Genomic DNA, 22,894 nt, shown 5'->3' on the forward strand with positions numbered 1-22,894 from the left:
CAGATGGAAATCAGTCTTTGGCTACAATCTGTGACATTTATATTTTCTGTGTTCGTTAATGTGCACAAAGTTATAACAAATAGCAACTTCCAAAGAGGAGTTTTATTGTACATTTATAAACAAGATTATTGCTGTGTCTAGTGGGACGGGCCAAAGTTAAGTCGAAGACAATGCATTCGTTTATAAATTATTGATAACACTTTAGTATGGGGGACATATTCACCATTAATTTGTTGCTTATTAACATGTAAATTAGTAACATATTGGCCCCTTGATTAGTAATTATTAAGTACTTATTAATGCCATATTCTGCATGGCCTTATTGTACAACCAGTAACCCCCTATCCCTAACCTCTACCCCTACCCCTAAACAAATAACTAAGTTAAGTCTTTGTTACTTAAAATATGTTCCCGCAGTGTCCAAATAACTCTTAATTAAGTCTTTCTTACAAAGAATATATTCCCCATACTAAAGTGTTACCAAATTATTTCATGTTTTCATGCGGCCGGGTAGCAAATCCATCACGGACCGGTACTGGTGCCCGGACCGGTGGTTGGGGACCATTGTTCTAAGGCAGTGGTCCCCAACCTTTTTGTATCCGCGGACCAGTCAACGCTTAATAATTTGTCCCGTGGCCCAGGGTGGGGGGTTGGGATCCTTTTTTTTTTTTTTTTTTTTTTCTTCGTCATGAAAAAGGGACGTTTTTGTAATGAAAAAGGGAGGTTTTTGTGGTCGGTGCACTAATTGTAAGTGTATATTGTTTTTTATGTTGATTTAATAAAAATAAAAAAATAAAAAGATTTTCCAAAAGATTTTTTTTTTTTTTTTTTTCCTTATGAAAAAGGGACGTTTCTGTAATGAAAAAGGGAGGTTTTTGTGGTCGGTGCACTAATTGTAATTGTATATTGTTTTTTATGTTGATTTTAAAAAAATATATTATTTTTTTAAATTTATTTATTTATTTTTTCAAATAAAAATGAATAAAAAATGATTCTGCGGCCCGGGACCAATCGGGCCCGGTGGTTGGGGACCATTGTTCTAAGGGACAACTGACCAAGAAGAGCTGGATTCAAGAGCACATCATCCAACTCAGAGATATTACTGAAACAACAAATAAGATTGTTGAACAATCCATCCATTTTCTACCACTCGTCCCTTTTGGGGTTGCGGGAGGTGCTGGAGCCTATCTCAGCTACATTCGGGCGGAAGGCGGGGTACAAGAAAATATGAAACTAAAAAAACTTGTGCAACAAAGACCACAAAAGCCAGCATTTGGAGAATGACATAGATTCAGAAATCCCCCCACTCCTATATCAGTAATAATAATTTTTATTATACAGACAAATATTATAATTGTCAATCATTCATTTAAACAGCAAAAAGCTTGTATACAAAATACACTGTCCCAGAAACACGGATTGATGATAAAAAAGGAATAGATTAGGATCTGGAAGAATAGGAACTCAATTGCATTGACAGAACCAAGAAGAACGGAGGAGGAGTAGTGGTGCACGTAATGAAGAACCTGAACTACAAAGTGGTAAAAACATGTCACCTGGTCAGTGTTTACCCCAGAATATTTGTTAGTTAAAGTGGTGTCTCTCCAGGGGGGAGGGGTGTCATCGCCCGGGACAGGCGGACGGACGGGGATGAGGCTGGGTGGGTGTAAGGAACAGTGTTATTTGGCCTGTCGCCACCATCACGTCTCCATCTCATCACTGACCGGCGGAGCAATAGACTATACACTGTGGTGAAGTAGGCCGGCTTCGTCGCGTGAAGAAGCCTACAATTTTTGGTGTTTTGTGTTTTCCGCTCCGGATGCTGAATGGCGATATACGATATATATATATCGATATATTTTCCATAAGGTAAAAACAAAACAAAAAACAGTCCTATTTACCTGAGATACTATGTATGTCATTATTTTGTCTTACTAAGTCAGTATTTACTAAGTCCAAATAATGACATACATACTATCTCAGGTAAATAGGACTGTTTTGTGTTTTGTTTTTACCTTACGGAAAAATATTCATTAATTTGACATAGTCATTATTTTGTCTTAGTAAGTCAATATTTACTAAGTCAAAATGATGACTGGCAAATTAATGAATTACTGTAAATAAGCGTTTGAAAAAAAGAGTTAAAAGTGGGGCCACATGCTGACATATTTTCAACTCATCATGCCTAATTTATTACAGCATTTGGGAAGCCTTTAGTTGATTTTTATTATGTAAATGTTATATTTTCTTCCATTCAAAACTAGGCTGCTACATGATGTCATTAAAACCAATGTGTATTGATAGCTGTGTATACATAGGTGACTTTAACATGCACATATTGATCCCTAATCAGCAAAAGTCCATTGATGACTCCATAAACACAATGTATAGCATGAGTTTATATCCTAAAATCACAAAGCCCTGCAGAATCACATGACACTCTGCCACGCTTACTGATAATGCCTTTTGACCATTGATTTTGACAAAAATGCTACAAGTAAGTGGGTGTGCTAATAACCGACATGCGTTTTCTATGATGGAAACTACAGGACGAGGAACATGGACGACTAAAAGACAATACGTGGACCAAAACCAACCCAGACCTGTTTGTGCTTCAAATGTTTGTCTATTATAGTTTTTATGTTATCCACATTTTATTATTAATAACTAATCCCCCACATTGTCAAAACTTCACCAAACTTTTTTGTTTGTGCTGTAATTTTTTTTTTTGTCTAACTATTTTAGTTTGTATGTTATTTTTCATTTAATGAGGCTGGTTATGAATCATAAAATGTTTGCAATGTTTTGTGATTCATAACCAGTTGCCTTACCTTGCCAAAACCTCCCCAATATTGTCCCAAATGTTTTTGCTGTTTTTATGTGAAAAAATATTTTTTTTGTTCTTTATGATATTTGTGTTAATATTTATAACCAGCTCCCCATTTCCACCTTGTCAAAAAAAGTGTTATGTTTTGTGATGAAATGTTTTTGTTTATTATAAATTGTATGTTATTATTGTGTTATTATTCATAACAAGCCAACCCACCTTGTTAAAAAACAGTGCTATGTTTGTATTGCATTTTTTTTTTGGTTTTTATGTTATTCAAATTTTATTATACATAACCTGCCTGTCCGTCCTTGTCAAAACCCCAGATAACTTGTAACAATTGTGCAAATTTTTTTTGGGGTGTAATAGATTCTATGTCATTAATTACTATAGTTTTTATGTTAACTAGATGAAATTGTTTTGTTTATCATAGTTTTAAAGTGATTTTGTGTTATTATTCATAACCAGACCCATGGCCGGCTCTACGCAGGGGCAAGAGGGGGCAGAGCCCCCTTAAATAAATGTCTTGCCCCCTCAAATCAAAATTTGAGAAAGCAAATTTTAATAAACTCACAAAATTACTACATTACAAGTTGACAAAATTATCTGCAATAGCGGAAAAATCCGCAGAAAAAGGGACACACACGATATAGTAGTGTCGGCTTCCCTCTCCTCCCCCCCTCTGCTGTGCGTGTATTCATCATTCCACAGGCTGCGCAGCAGACACACACCCGCACACACCCCTCAACATACAATCACTGTTGCAGTATGAAAGTAAAAGAAAAGGAAAAGTTGTCTACATTTATCATATACTTGTTAGGATGGGTGTATTTGTGTAGTCTTATCTATCATAAACACGTTTATCGTCGCGGACTTTCGGTGCTACGGAGTTCCTTTTTTTTTTTTTTTTTTTTTTTACAACTTGATGAGAGCAGTGACAGCGGAGGCTCTGAGCAGCAGTGGTTTGGAAGGCAGAGAGCCTCCACTGTCCCTGTAAAAAGCTACAAGTCATTTATGATGCTGTTAATGAGGGTAAAAATGAAACATAAGGTATATATCCTGCTTAGCAGTCCTCCTCTGCTGTCCTCTGTTCAGAGCGGAGTCCCTAGCAACGGCCCGTTTTGCTTTGCAACGGTCTGGCAATCGACTGCTGGAATTCTTTTTCTGTTGTTTTTCTTGTAATTCTACATAGTCAACATTTAATGTTTCGATCTACATTTTGTAATAAACAAATTATAAGTTTCATTTGATATGACCAAGACACATAAAAACAAAAACACTGCCATTTTAATCAATTTACAAGCAAGTGGGCAACACACATACATTGGAGTGAATTAATTTTGTGCCCACGTCCACTGCATGTGACAAACTGAAGACACGTGACCTGTGTCTGCCAGACCCCTACATAAAGCCCCGCCCCAGGCTGTAGTCCTGTACTGTTGTTTTTTTTCATGTAATCACAGCAGGTTTTTTCTGTTGTTGTTCAAGCCTACTTATTTTCTGCTCCAGCTTCCAGCAGCTCACAAAGAGAAAGTTAATGCTCTGTAATGCATCCATTTTTCAGAGCATTTAAAAAGTCTAGTCCTGCTCCTGCATGTAGTAGTAGCAATGATGCTACTGCTAGTACATCAGGGACAGCAGCTTGCAATACTGCACCTTTAGCACCAGCAAGCACTGTTTCTCCTGCACCAGCTCCCTCCGTCCCCCCAACAAGCGCTCCCCCAAAGCAGCCTGCCCAGCTACCCAGTGACTTAAATGGCAACGCACCATCTCAGCCAATACTGGGTGGCTACCCAAAGCGTGCATTTGGTACAACATTAAGATTATTCAATCCTGCCTGGTACTGCACACGACCATGTCTAGAGTATTCTGTGGTGCGAGACGCCTGCTTCTGTTTCCCCTGTCGGAAATATGGCAGCGCTGTTAATGTTTCCCCCCCTGAGGGATTGCCACCTTATTGTGGTCAGGGGGTTTGCGTGCCTCAGTGACCGTAAGAGCTATACCAGCAGGAGCTTAGTCTTCAGGTGGGACACCCAAGTTGGACAGGTCTGAAGGTAGAGGCCTGACAAAGTGCAATCCACTACTCCAGGTTGGGGTTGGACACATAGCTAAAGACCCATTTCAATGAAGAAAGCATCGTTACTATAAGCACAGAAAAAAAAGTGCTGGAGCATGATGTGTACACATGATGCCCCCTTCTTATTTCTGACTGCCCCCTCATAAAAGCATGCCTAGAACCACCCCTGACCAGACCCCACATTGTCAAAAAAAAAAGTTTGTGCTGCATTTTTTTTTCTCAATCAATTAAAGTTCATTAATTACAAGTGTCTAAAAGGGCTGCACAGGCCACAACGACATCCCTCAGATTCCACATCAGGGCAAGAAAAAACTCGACCCATAGGAATACAATGAGAAACCTTGATTTTAGTTTTTATGAAAGGGACAAGCGGTATAAAATGGATGGATGGATGTTATTAAAATTGTCATAATCTGCCCGCTCCTCCTTGTCAAATCCTCCCCAAACTTGTACAAATTGTGCATTGTTTTTGTATATTATAGTTTGATTTTTCATAAGCAGCCCCCACCTTTTTATGTAAAAAATGTGCTACGTTTGTGATTAAATTGTTTTGTTTATCATAGTTTTAAAGTTATTACTTTGTTTTATTAATCATAACAAACCAACCCACCTTGTTCAAAAAAATAGTGCTATGTTTGTGTTGCAATTTTTTTTAGTTTTAATGTTATTAAAATGTTATTATACATATCCCACCCCGCCCCTCCTTATCAAAACCTCCCCAAATGTGTTCCAATTATGCAATTTGTCTATTATAGTTTTTACGTAATTAATTACAGTTTTTATGTAATGAATGTTTTTTTTTTTTAATTTATAACCATTTGTCAAAATCTCCCCAAACTTGTCCCAAACATTTGTGCTGCGTATGTGCTGGTTTGTGTTGCAAACATTTTTTGTCTAACTTTTATAGTTAACGTTTTGTAGTTTTTATGTTATTATTCATAACCATTCATAACCACCTTGTCAAAAAAAAAAACAATAAAAAAAACAGTTTGTGCTGATTATGGGGCTATTTATGAATCATACGTTTGCTACATTTGTTCTGTTGTAGTTTTTATGTTTTTACCGTTTTACAGGGCTGGTAATAAATCACAAAACGTTAATAGCATCACAACTATTACAGTTCGACAACATTTTTTTGCAGCGTTTGGTACAAGTTGGGGAGATTTTGACAAGGTGTGGGAGGATGGTTATGAATAATAAAACGTTTACAACATGAAAACTGTAATAGTCAAAACAAAAAAATGAAGCAAAAAATGTTTTGGTACTAGTTTTGGGATATTTTGACAAGGTACATACAGGTATATTTTGACCGTGTAAGTTCGTACGACAATAACAAAGCTATTATAACTTGTGAACAGATATGGATGACGAAGACTGCGAGAGGAGGAGGATGGAGTGTTTGGACGAGATGACCACGCTGGAGAAACAATTCACAGACCTGAAGGAGCAGTAAGTCCCCCGTTTACATGACAGAAATGACAACATCCCCTATTTTTGGACCATAGGGCACACCGGATTGTAAGGTGCATTAAAGGGGTCATATTATGATTAGTTTCTAAATTTAAAACACTTCCTTTTGGTCTACATAACATGTAACGGTGGTTCTTTGGTCAAAATGTTGCATAAATTATGTTTTACAGACCATTTTCAAGTCGCTTTCTGACCATCACTTCAGGATGCGCCGTTTTGTAGGCGGTCAAATTTACATAACTCCACTTCAACAGCGCCTTCTCCCCGCCATCTTTGTTGTACCGGTGTAGCGTGCAATTACGGGAGTTGAAGAACTGCCAAAAGATGGAGCGAACTGTTTTAATGACATTCAGACTAGTGCAACTGCAACGCCGGAAATGTGTCCCATGAAAAGCGTCCGACCGAAACGCTCTGATAACTAATTTTCTGTGGTGAATATTGTAAACCCACTACACCGGTAGTTTGTAGCGCTTCCATAGCGAGTCTACTGGCAGTAGTGGGGCAAAAAAGTATTTAGTCAGCCACCGATTGTGCAAGTTCTCCCACTTAAAATGATGACAGAGGTCTGTAATTTTCATCATAGGTACACTTCAACTGTGAGAGACAGAATGTGAAAAACAAATCCAGGAATTCACATTGTACAAATTTTTAAGAATTTAGTTGTAAATTATGGTGGAAAATAAGTATTTGGTCAACCATTCAACGCTCTCACTGATGGAAGGAGGTTTTGGCTCATAATCTCACGATACATGGCCCCATTCATTCTTTCCTTAACACGAATCAATCGTCCTATCCCCTTAGCAGAAAAACAGCCCCAAAGCATGATGTTTCCACTCCCATGCTTCACAGTAGGTATGGTGTTCTTGGGAGGCAACTCAGTATTCTTCTTCCTCCAAACACGACGAGTTGAGTTTATACCAAAAAGTTCTATTTTGGTTTCATCTGACCACATGATATTCTCCCATGTGCTCTTTGGCAAACTTCAGACGGGCCTGGACATGCACTGGCTTAAGCAGGGGGACACGTCTGGCACTCCAGGATTTTATTCCCTGTCAGCGTAATGTGTTACTGATGGTAACCTTTGTTATTTTGGTCCCAGCTCTCTGCAGGTCATTCACCAGGTACCCCCGTGTGGTTCTGGAATTTTTACTCACCGTTCTCATGATCATTTTGACCCCACGGGATGAGATCTTGCGTGGAGCCCCAGATCGAGAGAGAATATCAGTGGTCTTGTATGTCTTCCATTTTCCGATAATTGCTCCCACAGTTGATTTTTTTTCACACCAAGCTGCTTGCCTTTTGTAGATTCACTCTTCCCAGTCTGGTGCAGGTCTACAATTTTTTTCCTGGTGTCCTTCGACAGCTCTTTGGTCTTGGCCATAGTGGAGTTTGGAGTCTGACTGTTTGAGGCTGTGGACAGGTGTCTTTTATACAGATAACGAGTTCAAACAGGTTCCATTAATACAGGTAACGAGTGGAGGACGGAAGAGCTTCTTAAAGAAGTTACAGGTCTGCGACGAGTTGAGTTTATACCAAAAAGTTCTATTTTGGTTTCATCTGACCACATGACATTCTCCCAATCTTTTGCTGTATCATCCATGTATCCGTTTTGTTATAAACTCAACTCGTCGTGTTTGGAGGAAGAAGAATACTGAGTTGCATCCCAAGAACACTATACCTGTGAAGCATGGGGGTGGAAACATCATGCTTTGGGGCTGTTTTTCTGCTAAGAGGACAGGACGATTGATCCGTGTTAAGTAAAGAATGAATGGGGCCATGTTTTGTGAGATTTTGAGCCAAAACCACCTTCCATCAGTGAGAGCTTTGAATGGTTGACCAAATACTTATTTTCCACCATAATTTACAAATAAATTCTTTAAAATTCCTACAATGTGAATTCCTGGATTTTTCTTTTCACATTCTGTCTCTCACAGTTGAAGTGTACCTATGATGAAAATTACAGACCTCTGTCATCATTTTAAGAGGGAGAACTTGCACAATCGGTGGCTGACTAAATACTTTTTTGCCCCACTGTATGTGTATGAAGTTTACACTCCTCTATATTAGAAATGGTTACAGCGGAGGATGAATACCCCACAACAAGAAGATAGAGAAAAGAAGGAGCTTATTGGCTACAATGGCGGATGCGCACATATTTTCGGGACTTATGCGGATCCTAAATATACATCAGCAGGTACCAGAAGGTAAGAAAAATTGTTTTTTGCATAATACTGCGAAACAAAATGCCAGATAATATGACTGCTAATAGGTACCATTTTGGGATCCTTCTACACACACAAAAATAATACTCACAATACAAAGGTCCTGAGTGGTCCTGTGTTTAATTCCAGGCTCGGGCTCTTTCTGTGTGGAGTTTGCATGTTCTCCCCGTGAATGCGTGGGTTCCCTCCGGGTACTCCGGCTTCCTCCCACCTCCAAAGACATGCACCTGGGGATAGGTTGATTGGCAACACTAAATGGTCCCTGGTGTGTGAATGTGAGTGTGAATGTTGTCCGTCTATCTGTGTTGGCCCTGTGATGAGGTGGCGACTTGTCCAGGGTGTACAACACCTTCTGCCCGAATGCAGCTGAGATAGGCTCCAGCAACCCCAAAAAGGGACAAGCGGTAGAAGATGGATGTATGAATGTTGAAGCACAGTACGTCTGACTACGTTAGCTGTAATGCTCCAAGAATCCAACAAGCGGTGCGTCTTTATAGCTAACCAAAGTTGTACTAAAATATTTTGACAGATTTTTGAGTGCCGTGTGTAATATTCTATATTCTCAAGGGAACATTTTAAGTTGAGGTGTTGCTTCTTGGCGTCATCTTGCAGTCTTCACGTATCTCTTATGTGTGACTGCCATCTACTGGTCACACTTATCATTACACATGTACAAAATAAAATAGCTTCAAGGTCGGTAAGCCCTCCAGAATTATTCAGTACTTTAGGCGCACCGGGTTATAAAGTGCACTGTTGCTTTTTGAGAAAATGAAAGGATTTTAAGTGCGCCTTATGTTTAGAAAAATATGTTACTCTCATGCACGGAACTAATCTGAAAGTACTGACTCATGTTCACGTCGTCATCTTTTTTACTCTATTTACCACTGCACTATTATTTATCAGCCTTCCACATATTAGTTATTTAAGTACTTGTTTATATTTACAAGTAATCGTTAATATCTATTGTTTGTATAAATATTCATTTATTATATAGACAAGAAAACATAGTCTACCAATTCAAATTCCTTGTGTGTTAGACACACCTGGCCAAGAAAGCTCATTCTGATGACATATTTTACCACGTGTGTGCTGACACTGCTTTTCAACTGCTTGGTTGAAACTGTCACTTTCTCCATCTTGTCGTCTAGAATTATCATATATTTTGTTTCTTCCACAGATTGTATAAAGAACGTCTGAGCCAGGTAGACGTCAAGCTACAGGAGGTGATGGCCGGATGTGCCCAGGAGTACCTGGAACCTTTAGCCAACCTGCAGGAGAACATGCAAATCAGAACCAAAGTGGCAGGTATCACCTCGGATCTCTCTGTATTCTAAGAGCATATAAAAGTCTAAAAACATGCCGTGTTTTTCGGACCATAGGGCGCATTGGATTATAAGGCGCATGAAAGGGGTCATATTTTTTTTGTTCTACATTTAAAAGACTTGTGGTCTACATCAGTGTTCCCCAACCTTTTTGTAGCTGCGGACCATTCAACGCTTGATAATTTGTCCCTGGGGTGGGGATTTTTATTTTTTGTTATGAAAAAGGGATTTTTTTGGGTTTGTTCACTAATTGTAAGTGTATCTTGTGTTTTTTATGTTGATTTAATAAAAAAAATTCAAAAAAAAAAAAAAAAAAAAAAACAGTTATAAAATATTCTGCGGCCAAGTACCAATCCAGTGGTTGGAGACCACTGGTCTACATAACATGTCATGGTGGTTCTTTGGTCAAAATGTTGAATATATTAAGTTTTACCGTTTTCAAGACGCTTTCTGACCGTGTTTTCGGGATGCGCCATTTTGTGGGCAGTCTTGTTTACGTGCCTCCACTTTGACAGCCGCTTCTCCCCGCCATCTTTGCTGTACCGGTATTTTATAGCGCTTCCATAGCGTACTTTATATTTGAAATGGCAACAGCGGAGGTTGAATGCCCCACAACAAGAACATAGAGAAAAATAAGGAGCTTATTGGCTACAATGACGGATAAGGCCAAATTTTTAGGACTAATGCAAATCCCAAATGCACATCAGCAGGTACCAGAAGGCAAGAAAAGTTGGTTTTGCATAATACTGCGAAACAAAACGCCAGACAATGTCTCCTAGTTGGTGCCATTGTGCGGTCCTTATACACACACTATAATAATACCTGCATGTTGAAGCTCAGTACGTCTGACTACGTTAGCCGTAATGCTCCGTGTTCTATCAAGCGGTGCGGCTTCGTGGTACCAAAGTCGTACTAAAACATTTTGACAGATTTTTGACCGCCGTGTGTAATGTTTTATATTCTCAATGAAACACCAAAGTTTTGGTGTTGCTTGCTTACAGGTACTTGCTAGTGTCATTTATCAAACATGGCGCATCAACCTGCAGTCCACACGTATCCTTATGTGTGACTGCTATCTACTGGTCACACTTATTACACAATGTAGCAAATAAAATTGCTTCGAAGCCGGTAAGCACAACCTCAATAAATCTACATTAGACTTCAGGCTTCCTGCTACTTGTCATGGATGTGAAAAATTACGTTTTCTTTGATGTGTTGCAGGCATCTACAAGGAGTTGTGCTTGGAGTCGGTGAAGAACAAGTACGACTGCGAGATCCAGGCGGCCTGCCAGCACTGGGAGGTGATCGCTTAAAAAAGAAAATGGAGACCTAGCAGTGTTTCTGTCACTTCACAATTCCGGATTGAGTGTCTGATGACGCGATAGAGGATATGCTCCCCCACACGTGTTTGACCCACGCATGTTTTCTCAGAGTGAGAAGCTGCTGCTTTTTGACACTGTGCAAAGTGAGCTGGAGGAGAAGATAAGACGGCTGGAGGAAGATAGACACAGCATCGACATCACCTCAGGTACCAAGAAGATATGCCCCTGTTTGTATCTTGTCCTAGTCTATAGTTGTGGGCAGTGGTCATTATTTTTCACTTATATCCACTTTATTGTCAAAATAATATCAGTGCTCTATAGTCAGTATGAAAATTGAGAGATCAATTAAGTATGGTCTTGAATGAATTAATGTAATTCATCTTATTTTTAAATCTGACCTAAAAACATGATCAAGAATCTGAGGTATTTTTGTTTGAATTTATGACATTGTTTTGGCAGATAAAAAGTGGCTTTATAAAGTCATTTATTGTCTCTCCAGCAGCACTAAGAGCGGACTCCGCCAAACTACCTCTAGGTAATGTTGCAATTTTCAATGCCAATAAAGCAATAGACTCAAAAATGTTTCCAACAATGCGCTATGCTTGATGCTAATATACTTTGGCTTTGCTATTGACATGCTACTGATTAGCATTAACGATTTTACATGGCAATTTCAACGCCTCAAAATGTGTTAATGAAAACTACGACTGCGATGCACGTTGCAATCAAACAGCTGGTTTGTAATAAGTACAATACTTACAGTATTAACACTTTCTAGGGCACAACAACAGACTAGACAGAACTATACATATAACATATGTGTATATATCGTATGTGTATATATATATATATATATATATAGATACGTATGTGTGTGTACTTATTTGTGTAATTGTATATGTATACATATGTATATAAGTATATACATATGTATGTATATACATGTGTGTATATACTTATGTATTATATGTATGCATATACATATACACATATGTATACATATATAGTGTGTGTATACATATGTATATACATGTTTATGTATATATGTATATACATGTTTATGTATATATGTATATACATGTTTATGTACATATGTATATACATGTTTATGTATATATGTATATACATGTTTATGTATATATGTATATACATGTGTATGTGTATATGTATATACATGTGTATGTGTATACATGTGTATGTGTATATGTGTATACATATGTGTATATACATATATGTATATACTTATGTGTATATACATATATGTATATACTTATGTTTTATTATATGTATGCATATACATATACACATATGTATACATATATAGTATGTGTTTACATATGTATATACAGTACATGTGCATGTATATACTGTACATGTTTATGTATATATGTATATACATGTGTATGTATACACATGTCTGTATATACATGTGTATGTATCTATGTACATGTGTATGTATATACGTGTGTGTATATATGTACATACATATGTATGTACATAGGTATATATTAGAATTTAATATTAAGACCATGTGAAAGTTTAACTCTTACCTTAGTGAGGGCTTCCTTAAAGTTTTGTAATGAATCAAAAAATACCAAGCAACTAAAATGTGCCAAACATGGAATAATGTGGAGTTTTTTGTTTTTTTTTAGCATTTTTACCATGTTTTCAAATGGATAGGTGTAATTTAAAAATGTTTATGGTGGTTGGCTGTTTTTTATAAGTTCAGTGAGCATGTTTATTAAGTGTGGCATGTGTGTTGACTTTTTGGGCTGGTTGAATTGAGTTTTTCCTGCGCCATGACTAGGGAAGGTTGTTTGGATTGCATGTAAAAAGTAAATGCTGTGCATGTTATATCTCGAAGGTACACTCCATGGTCACTGACTCGTGTTACTCATGTCGTCCACAAGATGGTGACAAATAAGCACCTATTAATCCGCCAGCTATCTAAATTTAATATGTAAACACTGTGCCTGGCCAGATTGCCTGGGGGCCCAATTGAAGACAGTCAGCGGGCGGGCGGTACTTTGGACACCCCTGGTGTAACGTCTTGGACTTCCACTTGTAATTAAGGCTCAAAAATGTAATAATAAACAATATATAACAACTGGACAGCAGTTTTAATATAATAATTGGTACATTTTTAGATATTGCAATAAATAATGACATTTTAGTATCAAAACAAAGGGACAAGTGGTAAAAAAAAGGATGACGTACCAATGTCGATTCCCAGATATCAGGAGTTGTTAACATATCGGTTCAAATGTGAACTGTACCCATCCTTAATTACGATCTTTAATGGGAATAAGCGGTAGAAAATGGATGGATGAATTAATCTTACTAATTTTTTCTTCAATTTGACCAAAAATATGCTGTAAAAGTAAAGTGTATTTTCATTGAAATTCATGACATTATTGCGGCAGATCAAAAGTGGCTTAATGAGGTCATGTGTTGTTTTCAAAAAGTTGGAAGCAAACACATTTCTTGGGAAGATGAATGATTGAAATCCAAAGGCACGTAACGATACTAAAATTTCATGATACCATATTGTGGTCTTGACAAAATAAATATAAAGTCTTGGCAAAAAGGCCGTAGTGTAAAAAATGAAGTGGTATGAGTGTTGAGGATTATTTCCAGTTATGTCCATAGTTTTGTATCTCGGAAAGAATGTAGTCCATAATGACTGCATCAACATTACGTTGTTTTTTTTGATAGTCTCTCATGGATTTTCCTTTCTAATCCGTCCTTTCTGACTTCCCAGAGCTGTGGAATGATGGAATGCATGCCAGGAAAAATAAGAAGAAGGATCCATTCTGTCCAATTAAGAAGAAGAAGCCAGTCGTGGTTTCTGATATCCTTCTCTATCCAAGCACCGCCGCCTAGTTTCCTACAACCATGTCCGACTGTCTTCTTTGACCGCTCTCGCACGGCCTTATATTGTTTACATGCTGCAAGATCTGGATATTCTTGAAGACTGGACCGCGATACGCAAGGTAACATTTTAGGGAAGCGAGTAATGATAGGGCGTGATTGTTTACCTGTGTCGTCTTCTCAGGCCATGGCATCTCTAGGACCGGCCAGGGCGAAAGTTGATGGTAAGAATCTCACTTCTTCTCGGCTGCTATCAATATTAGCCCGGAATACAAAGATGGATGGCCTTAGAGGAGGTGCAGTTTTTAAGTGCTCCGTTCTTTCCATGTCTTTCCCCTCTTAGTTGTATCAGCCAAAACGGAGCGACAGCACCACGTGGCCCGCTCTGAAGACGGAAGACTGTTCTATGACAACCAGTGGTACTGCAGGGGCCAGGCCATCTGTATCAACAGGAAGGACGAGTGCCCCGCAAGGTTTGTGTGCGGGAAATTAGGGTTCTTCCATGATTTCCCCTTATTTTTGCATTTATAGTACGCACTAGTGCAGGCGTGTCCAAACCTTTTGACTTGGGGGTCACTTTGAGATATAAAAAATGTGTCTGACTGCATGTAAAGTAACTCTATATATAAATATGTATATATTTTCTAAAATATATAGATTTTTATGCTCTAGCGCAGGGGTAGGGAACCTATGGCTCTAGAGCCAGATGTGGCTCTTTTGATGACTGCATCTGGCTCTCAGATAAATCTTAGCTGATATTGCTTAACACGATAAGTAATGAATAATTCCGCCGGTAATCACAGTGTCAAAAATAACGTTCAAAATATAAACATTCTCATGCATTTTCATCCATCCATCCGGTTTGTACCGCACCTGTTCAAGAAGTCGCATTAATGGTAAGAAGTGTTTTATTTATTGTTGGCTAGCCTCAGAATAACAATGTTATCAAAAATAATAAGAGACTTATTGTACTCTAAAAATGTTGGTCTTTCTTAAAAATGCACGCATATAGTTGAATTCAGTGTAAAAAAAAAAAATTATATGGCTCTCACGGAAATACTTTTTAAAATATTTGGCTTGTATGGCTGTCTCAGCCAAAAAGGTTCCCGACCCCTGCTCTAGCGCAGTGATTCTCAAAACTGTTGTACACGGGATTCATCTAGTGGTACGCCAAAGAATCACTTGATTAAAGTACAGTGTTTTATTTTCCTATATTCCATCACTGTGTTAGTTTTTCAAACTGTGTACTGTTACAGTGGCCAAAAATATTAGATATACTTGTTAAACAAAACCTAGCTATTAATGAATACTTAGCCCAACTACGTTACTGTATTCTAATGTTAGTCATTATGGTGGTACTTAGAGAGCCAAGTGTTTTCCGAGGTGGTACTTGGTGAAAAAAAGAACCGGTGCTCTTGCTATGAAAATATTCAATATATAATTCATAATTCCTTCTTGGCGGACATTTAACTACCACGGCCAAGCTCTCTTGGTGACCAGAGGTAGATTCAGCTACAAGAGTGTGTCCATAAAAGACACAACCATCACATTGTTCTTCGGGTAATTTGTATTTGCTTTTTCAATGTGTATTTTACTTTTGTTTAAACATTTATTTTTTAGTCTGTCCTTTGCCTCTATTTCTTTGTGGTGTACAGCCCTTTGTTTTTCAACTGGAGTTGTTTTTAAAGGGCTTTATAAATAAAGTTGGTATGGTATTGTACATAAAATAACGTGGCAGACCGAACTACATGTGGCCACATAAAAATGATGTAGAGGGTCAGAGTCAAACGAGGCTTAAAACTAGAGGGGACTGGGCCTTTTCTGTTGTTGGCCCTAAACTTTGAAATGTTCTGCCCTATCATGTCAGAATGGCCCCCACTTTTGAATGTTTTAAGTCTCGTCTTAAAGGCCTATTGAAATGAGATTTTCTTATTTAAACTGGGATAGCATGTCCATTGTATGTGTCATCCTTGATCATTTTGCGATATTGCCATATTTTTGCTGGAAGGATTTTGTAGAGATCATCGACGATAAAGTTTACAACTTTTGGTGCTGATAAAAAAGCATCGCCTTTACCGGAAGTCGCAGACGATGACGTCACAAGGGTGAGGGCTCCTCACGTCCTCGCATTGTTTTTAATGGGAGCCTCCAGCAGCAAGAGCTATTCGGACCGAGAAAACGACAATTTCCCAATTAATTTGAGCGAGGATGAAAGATTCGTGGATGATGACATTGATAGCGAAGGACTAGAAAAAAATAAAAATAACAAAATTAAATAAAAAGCGACGACTCCGGGCGGCGGCAGTGTGAGCATTTCAGAGTTAGACACATTTTAAAATTGCAATTTAGTCAACTAAACCGGCCGTATTGGCATGTGTTGCAATGGTTAATATTTCATCATTGATATATAAACTATCAGACTGCGTGGTCGGTAGTAGTGGGTTTCAGTAGGCCTTTAAAACCCACTTTTATTCTCTGGCTTTTAAATCGTGAGTCTTTTAGTCCTCTGTCTTTTATTGTTTTATTCAATTTTATTGATGTCTAATTATTTTATATTCTTGTAATTTGATTACTTTTATTGTTTTTTATGTGCAGCACTCTGGAGACGGTTTGTTGTCAAATGTGCTATATAAATAAAGGGGATTGGATTGGACACTCAATAATGTGGCGTGGCACTTAAAATGTAGCTGACCACTTAAAATGATGTGGCGTGCCACTTAAAATGTGGCAGACCATGTAAAATGATGTCACGGACCACCTATAATAATGTGGCAGGATGGGCCACATAAAATGACGTGGCGTAGTGGGCCACGCAAATTATTGTGGCGGGGCGTTCGAAATGACGTGCAAGACCGCACACAATAATGGCCACTTAGAATAATATGGCGGTTTACATTAAATGATGTCTGGACACATGACATGAGGTGGCGGGCAACATGAAATGAAGTGGCGGGTGAAGCGGGCCACATAAGATAATGTGACGGTCCGTTCCAAATGACTTGCCAGACCACACAAAATAATGTGACATGCTGCATAAAATAATGTAGTGGACCACATAAATTGATGTGGCAGATCACATTAAATGCTGTCTGGATACATGAAATGATAAGGTGGGCCACATGAAATGACATGCCAGCCCATACAAAATGATGTGGCATGCCACTTAAAATGATGTAGTGAAGCACAGTTTGATGTGGCAATTCACAATAAATGGCTTCCAGACACATGAAATGATGTGGCAGACTGCAGAACACATAGAATAATGCGGCCGAGGGGGACACATATATTGGTCCATTCTAAATAATGTGATGCACCGCAATAAATGGCGTCTGGACACATAATGTGGCAGGGCGGGCCATTTCAAATTATGTGGCTTGATGGGTAACATAAAAAGATGTAGCAGGGCACTTACAATAATGTGGCGGACTTCATTAAATGACGCGGCGGTCCTTCCTAAATGACATACCAGATCACAAAACAATATGTGGTGTGCCACATAAATTGATGTGGCGGCTCACATTAATTGGCGTCTGGACACATAAAGTGGCAGGACCCTTTAAATTATGTGGCGGGATTGGTAACATAAAAAGATGTAGTGGGGCACTTAAAATAATGTGGCGGGCCACGTAAAATAATGTGGAGGGTGGAGCAGGCCACATGAAAATACACAAAATGACGTGGTAGGCCATATAAAAATACACAAAATGAAGTGACAGGCCACATAAAATGATGTGGTGGGCCACATTTAATGAAGTAGCAGATCCGACTAATGAGGTATGGCCACATTAAACTACGTGACGGGCCATTCTCAATGGCATAGTTAGCCACATTAAACGGAGTCTGGACACATAACGTGGCGGGCTACATTTAATTACGTGGTGTGATGGGTGACATAAAAAGATGTAGCGAGGCACTCAAAATAATTGGCGGGCCACATAAAATAATGTGGAGGGTGGAGCAGGCCACGAAAAAATACACAAAATTATGTGGCAGGTCACATAAAATGATGTGGTGGGCCACATTTAATGATGTAGCAGATCTTACTAATGATATATGGCTACATTAAACTACGTGACGGGCAATTCTCAATGGCATAGTTAGCCACATTAAACGGAGTCTGGACACATAACGTGGCGGGCTACATTTAATTACGTGGTGTGATGGGTGACATAAAAAGATGTAGCGAGGCACTCAAAATAATTGGCGGGCCACATAAAATAATGTGGAGGGTGGAGCAGGCCACGTAAAAATACACATAATTAAGTTTCAGGCCACGTAAAATGATGTGGTGGGCCACATTTAATGATGTAGCAGATCTGACTAATGATGTATGGCCACATTAAACTACGTGACGGGCCAGTCTCAATGGCATAGTGGGCCACATTAAACGGAGTCTGGACACATAACGTGGCGGGATGGGTGACATAAAAAGATGTAGCGAGGCACTCAAAATAAGTGGCGGGCCACATAAAATAATGTGGAGGGTGGAGCAGGCCACGAAAAAATACACAAAATTATGTGGCAGGTCACATAAAATGACGTGGTGGGCCACATTTAATGATGTAGCAGATCTTACTAATGATGTATGGCCACATTAAACTACGTGACGGGCAATTCTCAATGGCATAGTTGGCCACCATTAAACGGAGTCTGGACACATAACTTGGCGTGATGGGTGACATAAAAATATGTAGCGAGGCACTCAAAATATTTGGCAGGCCACATAAAGTAATGTGGAGGGTGAAGCAGGCCACGTAAAAAAACACAAAATGAAGTGGCAGGTCACATAAAATGACGTGGTGGGCCACATTAATGATGTAGCAGAGCCGATTAATGATGCATGGCCACATTTAATTTACGTGACGGGCAATTCTCAATGGCATAGTGGGCCACATTAAATGGCGTCTGGACACACAATGTGGCGGGCCACATCAAATTGTGTGGTGTGATGGGTAACATAAAAAGATGTAGCGTGGCACTTAAAATAAAGTTGCAGGCCACATAAAACAATGTGGATGGTGGAGCAGGCCATATAAAAATGCACAAAATGAAGTGGCAGGCCACATTGAAATGCACAAAATGATGTGGCGGTCACTTAAATGATGTAGCAGATCCGACTAATGATTTATGGCCACTTAAAGTATGTGACGGGCCATTCTAAATGGCATAGTGGGCCATTATCAATTGCGTCTGGACACATAACGTAGCGAGCCACGTTAAATTAAGTGGCGTGATGGGTAACATGAAAAGATGTATCGGGGCACTTAAAATAAAGTGGTGGGCCAAATAAAATAATGTGGAGGGTAAAATACATAAAAATACACAAAATGAAGTGGCAGGCCACTTTAAAAAACATATCCGACTAATGATGTATTACGTGACGGGCAATTCTAAATGGCATAGTGGGCCACATTAAATATAACTCTTCTCTTCTTGTCTGTATACCTAAATGTGTATTTGAATAACATGATCTTCTTCACGTGCATGGCCTACTGTTTCACCCACATTGGATAACTGGACACATATCATTGGAGCAATAGGTGAGGACTTCAAAGCACAGTGAAGTCTTTAATCTGCACCAGGGATCACTGGATCGAACCGTGGTCAACTTGAGGCCAACGACAGGTTTACAAAATAAAGAGACTGCTTCATGCTGGCCTCTGGTTATTTACAGTGTGTGTCACATGAGAATGTGTTAACATCGGTCACAGCCTGTCCTTGTTACCACCAAGTGTCAGAACATGACAGGATCACAGCTCCAGCAACTATATCATGGCAGTAACCTGCCAAAACTGCACTTGCGTCACATCAACTGGGCTCAACAATCATACGGTTTTCAATGCAAGTCCTTGAATCTATACTTGCCTTAGCACAGTGCTTCTTACACTTTTGTCACCAAGTACCACCTCAGAAAACACCACCGCCATTAAAATACAGTAGCGTACTAGGCCCAAGTATTCATTAAAAAAATATATTTAACATTTTTGGCCATTGTAATATTACACACAGTTGGAACAATAACAATGTGTTTGAATATAGGAACATAAAACACTGTACTGTAACCAAGGGATTTTGTAGCCCACGTACCAATACGGTTTAAAGGCCTACTGAAATTAGATTTTCTTATTCAAACGGGGATAGCAGGTCCATTCTATGTGTCATACTTGATCATTTTGCGATATTGCCATATTTTTGCTGAAAGGATTTAGTAGAGAACATCCACGATAAAGTTTGCAACTTTTGCTTGCTAACAGAAAAGCCCTGCCTCTATAGGAAGTCGCAGATGATGACATCACACGTTGATGGCTCCTCACATCTTCACATTGTTTTTAATGGGAGCCTCCAACAAAAACTGCTATTCGGACCGAGAAAACGACAATTTCCCCATTAATTTGAGCGAGGATGAAAGATTCGTGTTTGAGTATATTGATAGCGACAGACTAGGAAAAAAAAAAAAAAAAACGCGATTGCATTGGGACGGATTCAGATGTTTTTAGACACATTTGCTAGGATAATTCTGGGAAATCCCTTATCTTTCTATTGTGTTGCTAGTGTTTTAGTGTGTTTAACAGTACCTGATAGTCGGAGGGGTGTGTCCACGGGTGTGTTGACGCGCAGTGTCTCAGGGAAGTCGACGGCAGCTGTATAGGCGGCACAAGCTCAGCTGATCTCCGGTAAGAAGAGACTTTTTACCACAATTTTCTCACCGAAACCTGCTGGTTGACATTCGGTCGGGATCCATGTTCGCTGTGATCCATAGTAAAGTTTCACCCCCGTGAATTTTAAACAAGGAATCACCGTGTGTTTGTGTGGCTAAAGGCTAAAGCTTCCCAACTCCATCTTTTTACTTTGACTTCTCCAATATTAATTGAACAAATTGCAAAAGATTCAGCAACACAGATCTCCAAAATACTGTGTAATTCTGCGGTTAAAGAAGCCGATTTTTAGCTGTGTGTGTGGGCAGCAGCGCTCATATTTCCTAAAAACCTGTGACGTCTTGCGTACACGTCATCATTACGCGACGTTTTCAAGAAGAAACTCCCGGGAAATTTAAAATTGCAATTTAGTAAACTAAAAAGGCCATATTGGCACGTGTTGCAATGTTAATATTTCATCATTGATATATAAACTATCAGACTGTGTGGAGGGTAGTAGTGGGTTTCAGTAGGCCTTTAAGAATCACGGCTCTCGTGGCTATGGACCTCACCTTTTTAACCTAGCTAGGCTTCTTGTGGCCCCAAACAAGATCTTGTTTGTGGCCCCATTTGGATCTTGATTATACCCGTTTAACGCGCTCCGGGCTATATAGGGCAGATAATGTCCAAAGTTCTCATGAAAAGGCCAAACAAAATGTTGATTGGTCCAAAAGGAAAGGAAAAGTGTTGGAAATCTTAGCACACCTGACAATTCAATACGATTCCTGGGGTGACGATTCGATTCAGAATCGATTCTCCACTCAAACAGATTCTCACAAAAATAATGTGGCAAACCACATACTGTAAAATCATGCAGCATCAAGTGGCAGTCACATTAAATAATGTGGCGGGCCATATAAAATCACACGGTCCACATAAATTATGTGTCAAACCACATGCTGTGAAATGATGTGGCCTTCCACATAAAATGATGTGGCGTGTCACATTAAATAATGTGGCGGCCACATAAAATCACAAGGGCTGCATAAAATAATGTATCGAGCCACATACTGTAAAATTATGTGGTCTTCCACATAAAATGAAGTGTCGAATTAAATGTGTCGGGCCACGAAAAAATTAATGTGGCGGGTAACATTAGATAATGTGGCGGCCCATATCAAATAATGTAGCAAACCACCTACTGTAAAAAGACGTGGCCTTACGCATAAGATAAAGTAGCGGGTCACATTAAATAATGTAGCGGGCCACATACAATGATGTGAGCGGGGCCACATAAAATCAGATGGCGGGCGGCATACAATAATGTAGCAAACCGTATACTGTAAAATGATTTGGTCTTTCGCATAAAATTAAGTTTTGGGCCACATAAAATAATATGGCGAACCGTTCCATCCATCCATGTTCTACCGCTTGTCCCTTTTTTCGGTTTGCGGGGGGTGCTGGAGCCTATCTCAGCTGCATTCGGGCGGAAAACAGGGTACACCCTGGACAAGTTGCCACCACATCACAGGGCCATGTGGTGAACCACATACTGTAAAATGATGTGGCCTTCCACATAAAATGAAGTGGCGGGTCACGTTAAATAATGTCGGGGGCCACGTAAAATCACATGGCAGGCCGCGTAAAAAAATGTAGCAAACCATATACTGTAAAATGAGGTGGCCTTTCGCATAAAGTTATAAGTTCCGGGACACATTAGATAATGTGGCGGGCCACATAAAATAATGTAGCAAATCACATACTGTAAAATGAAGTGGCCTTCCGCATAAAATTAAGTTCTGGGCCACGAAAAATAAATGTGGTTGGCCATATTAGATAATGTGGCAAGCCACCTAAAATAATGTAGCGAACCACATCCTGCAAAATGATGTGGTCTTCACATAAAATGAAGTGATGGGTCACATGAAATAATGTAGCAAACCATATACTGTAAAATGAAGTGGCCTTTCGCATAAAATTAAGTTCCGAGCCACAAAAATAAATGTTGTGGGTAACATTAGATAATGTGGAGGGCCACATAAAATAATGTAGCGAACCACATATCGTAAAATGATGTGGTCTTTCACATAAAATGAAGTGGCGGGGTCACATTAATTAACGTGGCGGGCCGCAAAAAATAATGTAACA

At 39.1% G+C, this 22,894-nt stretch overlaps 1 protein-coding gene across 5 annotated transcripts in view; it reads left to right on the forward strand.

The window, feature by feature from the left end:
* Positions 1-22,894, forward strand: part of brms1lb (BRMS1 like transcriptional repressor b) — a 33,932-nt gene that overhangs the window by 5,328 nt on the left and 5,710 nt on the right. For 2 of the 5 annotated variants that reach the window (XR_009804022.1, XM_061885704.1), the window contains exons 2-10: positions 6,263-6,353; positions 9,774-9,901; positions 11,140-11,219; positions 11,350-11,446; positions 11,740-11,775; positions 14,002-14,091; positions 14,169-14,233; positions 14,296-14,335; positions 14,455-14,584. Coding sequence is in view for 4 of the 5 variants with exons in the window: in XM_061885704.1 (XP_061741688.1) it covers positions 6,263-6,353; positions 9,774-9,901; positions 11,140-11,219; positions 11,350-11,446; positions 11,740-11,775; positions 14,002-14,091; positions 14,169-14,233; positions 14,296-14,335; positions 14,455-14,584 (757 nt within the window). In the remaining variant the exon portion in view is untranslated. The remainder of the gene's footprint in view (positions 1-6,262; positions 6,354-9,773; positions 9,902-11,139; positions 11,220-11,349; positions 11,447-11,739; positions 11,776-14,001; positions 14,092-14,168; positions 14,234-14,295; positions 14,336-14,454; positions 14,585-22,894) is intronic. The other 3 variants (XM_061885707.1, XM_061885706.1, XM_061885705.1) reach the window with 2 other exon arrangements.

The sequence above is a fragment of the Nerophis ophidion genome, linkage group LG24, assembly GCF_033978795.1.
Source record: "Nerophis ophidion isolate RoL-2023_Sa linkage group LG24, RoL_Noph_v1.0, whole genome shotgun sequence".
NCBI classification, from domain to species: domain Eukaryota; kingdom Metazoa; phylum Chordata; class Actinopteri; order Syngnathiformes; family Syngnathidae; genus Nerophis; species Nerophis ophidion.